General features: G+C 42.2%; 1 protein-coding gene and 1 long non-coding RNA gene across 12 annotated transcripts; one reads left to right on the plus strand and one right to left on the minus strand.

Annotated features, from left to right (window-relative positions):
• Nucleotides 1–1106: 1106 nt before the first annotated feature.
• Nucleotides 1107–8726, plus strand: LOC310725815 (uncharacterized protein). 5 transcript variants are annotated; one of them, XM_083540876.1, is made up of 12 exons: nucleotides 2841–3005; nucleotides 3159–3318; nucleotides 4105–4196; nucleotides 4326–4529; nucleotides 4851–4955; nucleotides 5109–5268; nucleotides 5608–5699; nucleotides 5829–6008; nucleotides 6094–6207; nucleotides 6297–6435; nucleotides 8115–8225; nucleotides 8379–8726. In XM_083540876.1, the coding sequence occupies exons 1-12, from the start codon at nucleotides 2850–2852 to the stop codon at nucleotides 8420–8422; spliced, it is 1557 nt and encodes a 518-aa protein (XP_083397002.1). In that variant the 5' UTR covers nucleotides 2841–2849; the 3' UTR covers nucleotides 8423–8726. The 5 variants fall into 5 exon arrangements, with proteins under 5 accessions (XP_083397000.1, XP_083397001.1, XP_083397004.1 ...); XM_083540877.1 differs by having other exon boundaries at nucleotides 2841–3002; XM_083540874.1 differs by lacking the exons at nucleotides 2841–3005; nucleotides 3159–3318; nucleotides 4105–4196 and adding exons at nucleotides 1107–1488; nucleotides 1685–1782.
• LOC310725817 lies at nucleotides 6442–7876 on the minus strand. 7 transcript variants are annotated; one of them, XR_014533515.1, is made up of 4 exons: nucleotides 7768–7876; nucleotides 7478–7722; nucleotides 6906–6961; nucleotides 6442–6875 (listed from the first exon to the last, which is right to left on the minus strand). It is a non-coding gene; the product is annotated as an uncharacterized lncRNA (long non-coding RNA). The 7 variants fall into 7 exon arrangements; XR_014533516.1 differs by having other exon boundaries at nucleotides 6442–6783; nucleotides 6814–6961; XR_014533517.1 differs by having other exon boundaries at nucleotides 6442–6654; nucleotides 6747–6961.
• Nucleotides 8727–14032: the final 5306 nt, after the last annotated feature.

Consider the following 14032-nt stretch of genomic DNA (forward strand, 5'->3'; position numbering starts at 1 on the left):
GGCGGTGGGCTGAAGTGTTCATGTCCCCAACACTGATCCAGCGGTGTTTACTGGGACCTCCAACCTTCTGGATATAATGCTGGATTCCAAAGTTGTTCTTTTTCTAGTTAGTAGCTGAAGGCTAAATATACCTCATCCTCCTGGAGATCTTGGAATCCTTACGCAAGCAGCATTTCCTCAGTGTTTGGAACATTTGCTGAACAAAGCTTTCATTTTGAAAACTGATCATAAGAGAATCTTTTAGAGGAAGTGACTTTGCAATAAAATTGATTGAAGGAAAAAAAAAAGTGTTTTGATGTTTACATTTCAATGCCATTAGGCTCGTCTCATTTATACACCCGAGCAGGTGAAGTGCTTGCTCAGGGGCCAAGAAGCAGCAGCTTGGGGTCTAAACTCATAAACAATTAGAAGTGCAGCATCACAGCCACTGAGCGACAACTTCACAGTGACAGATCTGATAAGGTTAGAAATATTTTAACTTTGTGTGTGTGTGTGTGTGTGTGTGTGTGTGTGTAAGGGTGTGTGTGTAAGGGTGTGTGTGTAAGGGTGTGTGTCTAATATATAATTATCAGTAATCACTTGCCACACACCTGATTTCCTTTTTTCTGTACCACTATGTGACTTAATGGAAAAAACACTAAATGAATAGAATATGTGGTGGTTTTAATGGTTATAATTGGGAGTTGTTATGGTTTTAATGGAAAATATTTCTGGTTTGACCCCACTACTGGTGGTGTGTTCTGTCTGTTATTATTGAGGACCAATAATAGAACATCTTTGGCAGCTTGTCGATTATATAATGGGATCCACTGGACTCCATTAGAGACCATTAGAACACAAGGATGGACTCATGCAGGCTCTGGCACTGGGTTCTTTGGAATGGTGATGTCGGTTTAATGATGATCATATACAAGGCATAATAAAACAAACACACCCACACCCACACACACACAATCACACAATCTTTAAGCTCATTCACCTTCAGCTCTTTTAATAGTCTTCAAAAGAATCTGAAACAAAAAAAGGCAGAAATGAGCAGAATTTTGGATTGTTTTTAAAGCCGTTCTAAACACTTCTCCTTTTCAGATTTTTGGGAAATGAACAATAACAAACAATGAACAATGGAATGCAGTAATGTGTCCAGTTTCAGTGCGAGTAAAACTCAACACTTTACTAAAGAAATGAACGTATTTAAGAGACACACTGATCAGATTATTACTTTGTTGGTTCTTTTTCTCTCTGCGTGTAAATCACGTGTGTGGATTGTTCTTCCTGTAATTCCTGAGGAATCTTGCACCAATAATAAACCTGTAATTCCACCCTGGTTCTTATACACCTATGTATGTATAAATATAATCTCCTGGCTAGATGATGTGTATGACACGCCCTCAGCGTTTAAAAAACCAGACCGGTTTGAGTATCTTCACATCCTACAGAACATCTCACTCACTCACACCATAGCAATCTGTCCATCTTCTCGTTTCACAGGTACGCTTTATTTCTCCTAAAATCACTGTGTGTTGCTTTTACCTTCATTTAACTTTCTATTATTTATATTTTATTCGATTATATTTTATTATTATAATATTATTATTATATTGGTTATTAGGAGAATGCACTATTATAGTTTTTTTTATAAAGGAATATTTAAAGCATCACTCTATGTGTTGTTGTGTGTTTTTAGAAGACATGGAAGCCAGACTTGTGGTGGCAGTGGTTGTGCTCCTCTGTACATTTGGAGGTTTTACTGAAGCCCAGACACAGATATCATCACAGATCAGTGTAAGTAAAACAGACCGCTCACATCACTGGAGTTACAGTCTGGAGTCACGTCGTGTAACTCAGATTTTACACTGAGCTCAATTTAACTGTTCATATCTCAAAGAGAGAAATGTGTGTGTCTGCGTTGTGTATCTGTTAATAATCCAGCTGTTGGACTCCTGGTGCTGTTTTCTGTTCTATTTCTCATTTCTCTCGTTTCTTCTGCAGTTCTTTAAATGTATCTTTGCTCATGTGTAAAATCGCTGTCTCACTCTGGATGGAACTGGAAATGGATGTTACTGTAGTTTCAGGTGTTTCTAACACTCAGATGAATGCTGTGAACTCCAGCCAATCACAATCCACTCTTCACACTGAGCAGGGGATCATTCACAGTGTGTCTTTGGAGTAAATGTTATAAAAACAAGTCATGAACAGAACAGAACAGGACAGAGAAGTTAAAGATGGTTTGTTTACTCTCTTCTGATGTTCAGACCAACATCACTCGTACCGGCTGTGGCACCACCAAGCTGTGCATCTCGAGTGTGAATGGCTGCGATCCTTCAGGAAACTCCAGCTGCTTCTTCAGCTCAGCACAGCTCAATAACACAATTCTGACCGTGGAACTCAGCGGAACGACTTTGGGATACGTGGCGTTGGGACTCAGCAACCAAATCCTGCAAATTCAGGTAACGTTAATAAACCACAAACATCATTGATAATACGTTCATTTATTTAAAATGTATATTAAATATCAGGTTTTACACTCAGAGCTGTAAATGCTTCTACTTTATTATACAGAGACTGAGCTAGACTGTAGTACGGGGGGGGGGGGGGTGTTATAGCACCCACTAGTGATGAAGTTTTTGCTTCCACACACACACACACACACACACACACACACACACACACACACACACACACACACACACACACACACACACACACACACACACACACACACACACACATGTTCTCAGTGTCAGCTGTGTTCCCGATTCTGGGTGGGGATTTCAGTAGCAGTTTGTTCCTGGTTATTTTGACCTCACGTAACGAACTTTCTTCAAAATGAATTTTACTTTTCCATCCAAATGATCATGGTTTTCATTAAAGGTTTCTATTCTTCTGAATTCTCTTTTCAGGGATTGAACAATGTTGTGCTCGTCTGCGGCAACAACAACAACAACAGTCTCTTCTACCAGGCAACTTCACTTCAGAACGGCACATTTCAGAGTTTTGTTAGCGTGGTAAGATGAAGAGTGACAGACACTGATGAATTCTACATCACAACCATAATGAAGCTCTGAACAAAAACTAAAACCCACCATTACTGTGTTCCATCAGACACTGATGGAGACGATGTCTAACCAGAACTTTGTCCTTCTTCCTTTTGTGTTTAGCCCAACATATCGATATCGAATGTCCAGGGATCTATTTTGACAAACACCACAATCCAGTGCATCTTCAACTTTAACATCACTAATCTGTATCAGCCGTTTCCCAGTGCCAGTGCCGTTCAGCTGCCTTTCAACGTCAACATCCTTAACGGAACCATGAATGGTGAGTTTTTACACGTATTTTATTAAAGCTTCTCTCATGAAAAAACACCAAAACCTTGAAATTTTACAGTTTAATATAAACCTCGAGAAATACTGATAAAACATGTAGCATTTAGATTTGATTTATCTGTTCAATTCTCCCTGAAATGACTGCAGAGCTACAGGCAGGTCTGTAGGAGGTCAGACACCCAGACTTACATTTATATAAGCAAGCAGTTGAAGGCCGTGCTCAAGGTCCCAAGACTGGCAGCTTGGTGTTGTTGGGTTTTTAATTCACAATCTTCTGAGCAGAAGTTTAACATCTTAACCACTGAGCAGCCGCCTCCCTTTGCAGCCCTGTTTTTTTACATCAGGTGTCAATACATGCTTAAAAATAGTTTTACTTTTATCTATTTTGACTTAATCGCTCATCTTACATTCATAAACCTGACTTGACTTAAGATGAAAAAATGGATTCAGGCAGGCAGCACCTAGGGCGCTACCAGCTGGGGGCGCCAGTGAGCAGCATCTGCCCCGCCGCTGCACAACTCAAATATTTACCTGTTTAATTTTAATATACAGTAAATGTTTAAATAGTTGAATTCAGGAAGTTTGCAATAATTGCATAATGTGTTTCAACTTTTTATGGAAGGTTGCGAATGATTTGTATTGTTTGAAGGTTATAAAGTGTTATAGTGGGAGGGTGGAGCCATTAGGGGTGAGAATAGAAATCTCACCTAGGGTGCGAAAAATGCTAGAAACATCCCTGCAGCCAGTTCAGTAAAGATTCTCTGCTCCATTCCCACAGGAACACAACTGGGAACTCCAAATACAGTTTTTAACTCAAATGGCACATTAGACCTGGCAAATCCCAAGAGCACTGTTCAAACTGCCAGCACGGTAAGAGACTTTATTATTTCCCATCAGAATCTCCGATATCTCCTGACCTGTTTAGCTACATTGTGCCTCACTGAGTTACTGATCAAACCTCAGCTAATATTGGTTTGTTTTCTTTCCATTCATCTTCAGATCAACATCACTCGTACCGGCTGTGGCACCACCAAGCTGTGCATGTCGAGTGTGAATGGCTGCGATCCTTCAGGAAACTCCAGCTGCTTCTTCAGCTCAACACAGCTCAATAACACAATTCTGACCGTGGAACTCAGCGGAACGACTTTGGGATACGTGGCGTTGGGACTCACCCCCAACAGCAGCCAAATCCTGCAATCTCTGGTAACGTTAATAAACCACAAACATCATTTATAAAACGTGATGAAGTCTTTGCTTCCACACACACACACACACACACACACACACACATGAATGTACATGCAAATACACAAGCACACACAAACGTACACAAGCAACACAAACACACAAATATATAACACAAAATAACGAGGAACACACTCCTGGGTGGGGATTTCAGTAGCAGTTTGTTCCTGGTTATTTTGACCTCACGTAACGAACTTTCTTCAAAATGAATTTTACTTTTCCATCCAAATCATCATGGTTTTCATTAAAGGTTTCTATTCTTCTGAATTCTCTTTTCAGGGATTGAACAATGTTGTGCTCGTCTGCGGCAACAACAACAACAATGGTGTCTCCTACCAGGCAACTTCACTTCAGAACGGCACATTTCAGAGTTTTGTTAGCGTGGTAAGATGAAGAGTGACAGACACTGATGAATTCTACATCACAACCATAATGAAGCTCTGAACAATAACTAAAACCCACCATTACTGTGTTCCATCAGACACTGATGGAGACGATGTCTAACCAGAACTTTGTCCTTCTTCCTTTTGTGTTTAGCCCAACATATCGATATTAAATTTCCAGGGATCTATTTTGACAAACACCACAATCCAGTGCATCTTCAACTTTAACATCACTAATCTGTATCAGCTGTTTCCCAGTGCCAGTGCCGTTCAGCTGCCTTTCAACGTCACCATCCTTAACGGAACCATGAATGGTGAGTTTTTACACGTATTTTATTAAAGCTTCTCTCATGAAAAAACACCAAAACCTTGAAATTTTACAGTTTAATATAAACCTCGAGATAAACTTGTATTTTGCTGTCCTTCTCATCCAAGCCTCCGGGCCTTTTTATTGGGAGTTCTAATCGAGTTTTGTGTGAATTGGTAACTAAGAGAGGAAACTCCTGAGGTGTTTGGTCTCAGAGGGGATTCTGAAATCCGACATTTTATTGGTGCCGAAACCCGGGACAATAGAAATCTCACCTAGGGTGCGAAAAATGCTAGAAACATCCCTGCAGCCAGTTCAGTAAAGATTCTCTGCTCCATTCCCACAGGAACACAACTGGGAACTCCAAATACAGTTTTTAACTCAAATGGCACATTAGACCTGGCAAATCCCAAGAGCACTGTTCAAACTGCCAGCACGGTAAGAGACTTTATTATTTCCCATCAGAATCTCCGATATCTCCTGACCTGTTTAGCTACATTGTGCCTCACTGAGTTACTGATCAAACCTCAGCTAATATTGGTTTGTTTTCTTTCCATTTATCTTCAGATCAACATCACTCGTACCGGCTGTGGCACCACCAAGCTGTGTTTGTCCAACGCAGCTACTTGTGATCCTTCGCTAAACTCAAGCTGCTTTTTTACCTCAATTCAAGTTGTCAATCAAAATTTCTCCTTCGAACTGAGCGGCACGACGTCAGGATACGTCGCACTGGCACTCATTAAACCGGTAAAGAAAATAAACAACACGGTGAGGAACGGAATACAGTATATTCTACAGTGTGTATTCAGTGTAGATGTTTGTTTCTTGCTAGCCATCTACACAAGCCTTCGTGTTTGTCTGCGCCAACAACGCCTCTGTTAACAGCAGCAACTTCTTCTTTGTGACGGCGACTAAAAATGGAACAAGTCTGAACGTTACGACTGTGGTAAGACCCGAAGCTGTTAACCAGTTCGGATAGAAAATAAATAATAAAAGGTGGGAATGTGCACTAGTCTTTTTTTCTCTTTTTCTCAGAACACTGTGTTCAACGTCCAAGGCATAGTCGCAAACAATCAGACTCTTATTCAGTGTGTCTTCAACACCAGCATTATTTTTGAAGTCAAATCTGAAAACACCACATACCGAGCACAAATCATGAATGGAACCACCAATGGTGAGTTTTTACACTTTTACTTATTGACATTAAATAAGAGATTTTTGTCAAATCCAGTTAAATAATCTTTGTTGTCCACCTCTGACTTTGACACACTGGCCACTACACCCCTGGCCATCACCTCCCTGACCATCACAAACCTGTCCTTTAGCTCCTGACCACCACCCTCTGACCAACACATACCTGACACTCACCTCCCCTGTCCATCACCACCCTGACCTTCACCTTCCTGTCTATCACCACCCTGACCCTCACCACTCCTGTCTATCACCACCCTGACCCTCACCACTCCTGTCTATTACCACCCTGACCTTCACCTCCCCTGTCCATCACCACCCTGACCTTCACCTTCCTGTCTATCACCACCCTAACCCTCACCACTCCTGTCTATCACCACCCTGACCTTCACCTCCCCTGTCCATCACCACCCTGACCTTCACCTTCCTGTCTATCACCACCCTGACCCTAACCACTCCTGTCTATCACCACCCTGACCTTCACCTCCCCTGTCCATCACCACCCTGACCTTCACCTTCCTGTCCATCACCACCCTGACCTTCACCTTCCTGTCCATCACCACCCTGACCCTCACCTCTCCTGTCTCCACCACCCTGACCTTCACCTCTCCTGTCTATCACCACCCTGACCTTCACCTTCCTGTCCATCACCACCCTGACCCTCACCACTCCTGTCTATCACCACCCTGACCTTCACCTACCCTGTCTCCACCACCCTGACCTTCACCTCTCCTGTCCATCACCACCCTGACCTTCACCTTCCAGTCCATCACCACCCTGACCCTCACCTCTCCTGTCTCCACCACCCTGACCTTCACCTCTCCTGTCTATCACCACCCTGACCTTCACCTTCCTGTCCATCACCACCCTGACCCTCACCACTCCTGTCTATCACCACCCTGACCTTCACCTCCCCTGTCTCCACCACCCTGACCTTCACCTCTCCTGTACATCACCACCCTGACCTTCACCTTCCAGTCCATCACCACCCTGACCTTCACCACTCCTGTCTCCACCACCCTGACCTTCACCTCTCCTGTCTATCACCACCCTGACCTTCACCTCTCCTGTCTATCACCACCCTGACCTTCACCTTCCTGTCCATCACCACCCTGACCTTCACCTCTCCTGTCTATCACCACCCTGACCTTCACCTCTCCTGTCTATCACCACCCTGACCTTCACCTTCCTGTCCATCACCACCCTGACCTTCACCTCTCCTGTCTATCACCACCCTGACCTTCACCTTCCTGTCTATCACCACCCTGACCTTTACCTTCCTGTCCACCACCTTCTTGACCATCACACCACTGACCATCACCACCTTGACCACTACCCACAAAGTACAAGAATGTTTCCTTGTACACTTTTCCTATTAATGCTTTTGTATAGTGTGTGTGTGTGTGTGTGTGTGTGTGTGTGTGTGTGTGTGTGTGTGTGTGTGTGTGTGTGTGTGTGTGTGTGTGTGCATGTCACTTACTGCAGATAAACTTTAACAATCGAATTCACCACACAATTAAGTTTCACAAGGACTTCCTTCGAGGTCTATGATACATGTGCAGTTTAGCAGCATTTCACTTCATCCCTCATTGGACATTTGCCTTTAAGATGGCAGGAGGGATTCAGTCTATTTAGTAAAGTTTATTGACTCCAAATCCACAGGGACTAACCTGGGAGATCCAACAGTTCGAGCAGACACTTTAGTAGCTGTAGATCTGTCTAACGTGATGGCCCTGAACAGTGCCAACGCAATCTCCAGCTTCTGCACTAAAGGTATGACATTTCTCTTGGAGGAGATTAGAAATAAGTTACATCAGATATTGAATGTATTTTTTTACTGAAAGTCTTTAACCCTCTCTCTCTCTCTCTCTCTCTCTCTCTCTCTCTCTCTCTCTCTCTCTCTCTCTCTCTCTCTCTCTCTTTCAGTGTTTGCTCTGCTGCTCAGCGCTTTGACTCTCCGCCTCCTATAAAGTCTCTCCTCCGAGCCAGAAAGCGTGTGGTATATGAGCTAGAAAGCTGACTGCACTGTGTGTCTAACCGTATATGAAGCTGTGTTTCCTTTGCTGAACATTAGAACACCTGTGTGATGTCTCTCAAGGACCTCCATCTTTTACATACAGTCGCTTTAATCAGCAACAAAACACCCAGAATTACTGCATGACTACATTAGAGAACATGTTTATTATTCCATTCCCGATCATTTGTACTTTCTCTGTTTGTTTTTCACTGCTATTCATTGCTATGATTTAAATTAAAGGTAAGAAATATATAAAATGATTGATGTTGAATTCTATTTTTTTCTACACCAAACAATGGATTATCACCTTATTCCATAATCATCTCCCAGCACTGAGGAGTAGAAGCTCTTATTGATGCTCACAGAACAAAACTGAATCAAAATGCATTTGATCAATTATTCTGCTCCGAATCATGCACACAGATAAAGTAGTGTTAGAAGATGTGTATCTCACGTCTACCTGAACTTCCAGCCAATCACAATCCAGGATTCAGTGTTGCTGTACTATACGAAGCTTTCCACCAGAGGGCATTAGTTGACTGAATCTTTTTGTTTGACCGTGTGTGTGTGTGTGTGTGTGTGTGTGTGTGTGTGTGTGTGTGTGTGTGTGTGTGTGTGTGTGTGTGTGTGTGTGTGTGTGTGTGTGTCAATTAATGCTGAACAGAAATCTATATTCACCATAAAACTAATATAAAATTATAATACAAATTTTGAGGCAGTTTTACTGAAATAAGATTTTATATTTACACAGCACATGTAAACACACTCAGCTGATCAACATCTAAAGGAACGTACACACACACACACACACACACACACACACACACACACACACACACACACACAGACACACACACACACACACACGGAGGCACCTGGAGCACTTTCAGCAGTTTCCTGTTTTTTTTCTTCTGTCCTGGATTAACCTCCTCTCTCTCCACCTCTCCACCTCTCCTTTCCTCCCACCCTTCCCTTCCACCTGAACTGTTGTGTAAACATACTCAGGACCTGTTAATGTTTCTACAACAGCAGCACATTTCTCCATCATTACAGGCGTCAGTGAAATTACTGTAATGACCTGCGTTATCTGGACCCCCGAATGCTGGTGGAGTTCCTTTGAGTGTGAGTGTGAGTGAATGAAAACTTTTCCACCAGTGTGTCACAAGTTTCCAGTGTGATGTTATTAATAATGACAGTTTAGTTTAGTATCACTTCCTGGACTTCTGCTTTGTGACACACCTGTGGTTTCAGATAACACACCTGACCTGCAAACCCAGACATTCAGGATCATTTGAATGCTGCCATGTGAACATCCTTATTGTTTAATTGTTCTGAAGAAATGTTTGAAGGACGCGCCCTTAAATAACACACGACACACCTGTCTCACGTTCAAACTCCAGCTTTCCCTCCTGTGAAGAGCAGTGCATCTACAAGGAGAAAAAATAGAAAGAAGGCGGAGCTACATGCTGCACAAAGCAGGGGGCGGAGCTACATCCTCCACAACGCAGGAGGGAGGAGCTACATCCTCACTGGACAGAGAAGAGATTTGGAGCCCCACGAAGCAGGGAGGAAGACCAACTTCCTCAAAGAGGTAAAGCCACATCCTCAGCAGAGAATGGAGGCAGAGCAAGACCCTTATTGAAGAAAGGAGATGAAGATGGAGGAACATGCTCAGCAGCACAGGGAGACTAAAAGACACCCATGATGAAGCTGTGAGCCATCAATCACGTGATTTCTACACTCATCATGATGCAGGCAGATACAAAATGCAGGAATCTGTTTATTTACAGTGAACATAAGGAGACACGACGAGTGAGAATAAACATGAACATTCCCGAATAAAAAAACGTTCACTTTATTTGACACCTTTATAAGAAATGTTTTAGGAAGAAATGCTGAAAAGTGAAAATGATTTCAAAAATATATTTTACAAAATGCAAAATGAGTAAACAGAAGAAAAGTCGAAATCAAATCAGTGTTTGGTGGGACACCCGCACACTTTCTACACTTACACAAAGTCAGGGCTTCTGAAGGATCAATGTCAGGTGTGTAATGAACCAATTCTACCAAGCAGATGCTGATGATCATCAAGTTCATATGTAGGTTGAAACCCAGTCATGAAATGAACCAGAAACAGCAGTGTAGGAGCTTCAAACTAGGTAAGGAGGAACTCTGCTGCTAATGTGAGGGAATGGAAGACCCTCCCCTCTTATGTCACAGGTCCTACACCATAGCAAGACTGATCACATCAACAAGACATAAATGAGTTCTACTGCATCAGCAAGCTCTCTCCCAGGAAAAGATCTCAAAGCAGACTGGGCTTTCAAGATATGCTCTTTAAGCTCTTTTGTAGAAGCACAAAAAAACAAAGGATGTTGAGGAGTGTAGATGCAGTAGACCACCAAGGAAACTGCAGATGAAACACTCATCATGCTTACTTCCATTCCACATCAGAAGCACTGCCATCAGCAAGGAACTGGTGGAAACCAGTGGGACCCAGTACACTCATTTACTATCTGGAGAAATCTGACCAGAAGTGATCTTCACAGAAGAATTAAAGCCAAAAAGCTGATGAGGAAACAAAGCTAAGCCAAATAACTCTGAATGAAAACAGAAACAGGGGCTCTGGACTGATGAGTCAAGATCAATTTCCTGCTGTAGCAGGAGGCAGGATGTTTGCTGAAGGTCTGGAGAGTGGTACAATAATGAGTGAAGCATAGTGGAGGTTTCCTGCAGGTTTGGAGCTGCATTTCTGCAGATAGAGTTGGATATTTGTTTAAAATGAAGGATGTCCCTAATGCTGAGAAATACAAGCAGGGGGCATCTGATTGGTCTAATATTCTGCAGCAGGACAAATGACCCAAACAAAGATCTACCATCATTAAGAACTATCTTCCATAGCATACCCCAGAACATACCCAAGAACATACCCCAGGACATACCCAAGAACATACACCAGGACATACCCCAGGACATACCACAGGACATACCACAGGACATACCACAGGACATACCCCAGGACATACCACAGGACATACCCAAGAACATACCCCAGGACATACCCAAGAACATACCCAAGAACATACCCCAGGACATACCCAAGTACATACCCCAGGACATACCCCAGGACATAGCACAGGACATACCCAAGAACATACCCCAGGACATACCCCAGGACATACCCAAGAACATACCCCAGGACATACCCCAGGACATACTCCAGGACATACCCAAGAACATACCCCAGGACATACCCCAGGACATACCCAAGAACATTCTCCAGGACATACCCAGGAACATACCCCAGGACATACCCCAGGACATACCCAAGAACATACCCCAGGACATACCCCAGGACATAGCACAGGACATACCCAAGAACATACCCCAGAACATACAACAGGACATACCCCAGGACATACTCCAGGACATACCCCAGGACATACCCCAGGACATACCCAAGAACATACTCCAGGACATACCCCAGGACATACCCAAGAACATACCCCAGAACATACAACAGGACATACCCCAGGACATACTCCAGGACATACCCAAGAACATACCCCAGGACATACCCCAGGACATACCCAAGAACATACTCCAGGACATACCTAAGAACATACCCCAGGACATACCCAAGTACATAACCCAGGACATACCCCAGGACATACCCAAGAACATACTCCAGGACATACTCCAGGTGATTAGCGGAATAAATAATGTCACTGGTAATAATAATAAAATATCTGGTCTTGTTGCATTTTATCAACTCACAGCCATGTAATCAGTAAAGCATGTGTTCCACCCAGGAACAGTTAGTCATGGAGATGAACAGACACGGCATGGGCACGGTTTCCTGTCGTGTTATTGTTAATTCAGTTGTTCATTGAAAAATAAATGTACATTTGTAATGACAATTAAAATACCTCAAGATTTAGTTTCAGTTTTATCATCACCACTTCACCAGAAACATTTATTTTATATTTTATTTATTTATTGGTGTTTCCACACGGACGCTTTTAATGGCCGGATGTGTGCATCATGGCGGATTTTGAGACTTGTCACATCAGTAAAACAAATGTTTAGTGATAAAAATTCTTATAAATACAGTTTATTTGTGGTGTTTATTGGAGATATCTAGACGTAATTTCTGTTTAGTTTAAAAAGATATTTGGTCTTTATTTGGAGATTACTGGAGATTATTGGTGTTTTTGAAAAGCTTATTGGTGTTTATTGAATTTTAATGGTGTTTATCCTGAAATGTTCTTATGGAGATTTTACAGATTGTATTTTTTGTATGTAACTGTTCAGTGTGTGATTGTTTTTGCTGCTGCTGTATATTTAACTATATATATATATATATATGTAACTCAGTGATCGTGTTTGTGTTTGTATTAAATGAAGCTTCATAAACACACTTTATAAAGTATTATTCTGAATGAGTTTGACTCGACAGCACACAAAGTGAACACTGATCCAGTGGTGGTGTATCAGTCGATGGTCAGGAAATATGGGGGTAAGAAGTTAATGGAAATACTTCACAACAACATGTGCATCTGTTTGTCAGTATGGTGGACATTAGAATGCTGAAACACAGTGTCTCTGTTTTAATTGTTCTGCACTGTGAACCTGGTTTTGTTTCGGTTTTGAGGTGTACGAGTGTAAAATCCTTTCGATTTCTATCAAAATGTCACCGTGAACATAATTTGCTGTATTTCTACTAATAATTTTCTACAAGATGAAATACTCCTTTAAACTGAACGAGAGAAGGAACGACGGAGAGATATGGATGGTCATGTTTATTTGGGGAAAAACGAAAACGCTAACAAGCCCAATTGCGCACATTAGCCAGAGGAACAATGAAAGTAAACCCGCCCAAGGTGTGGTGACAAACGTATGTTAGCTGCGTTCACGCCCTGACCTCACCGAGTAAACCACAGAAAGCCATCAAACGACGCTGTCATGTGTAGACGAATGAGCTAATTAGTAATAAATGCTAGTGGTTAGATATCCACACAACAGGCATCACCTGTAACACTGCCAACGTGTCATCCAGATTACACTCAAATCATCTGTGTCACTATTACACAATCACCCTGATGTTCTCCGGTGTTCCACCTCAACCCTTTCTGCTAATGACCTTCTGCTTATAAACCATTCACAGTCATCAGGTGGTTTTTTTAACAGGGCAGCAACCGGGTCTATTTACCTACAGATAAACAAGTACATCACACACACACACACACACACACACACACACACACACACACACACACTCAACATGCTTTATATGTGTTATGAATGTTCTTTGTGTTAGCTCAGAATTGAATCATAAATGAAAGAATTTGCAGTTGTGATGAAAGAAAAAAACCTGCATTTTTAAGGTGTGTAAAGTCAAACCGGTTATTTTATTGTTCTGTCTGAAAATCTATTGTATTCAAGCATATCTTAATGTGTGTGTGTGTGTGTGTGTGTGTGTGTGTGTGTGTGTGTGTGTGTGTGTGTGTGTGTGTGTTTATTCCAAATATCATTCTGCTCTGTGAAAAACACTTAGACTTCC

This window comes from Silurus aristotelis (genome assembly GCF_946808225.1).
Source record: "Silurus aristotelis genome assembly, chromosome: 5".
NCBI lineage: Eukaryota > Metazoa > Chordata > Actinopteri > Siluriformes > Siluridae > Silurus > Silurus aristotelis.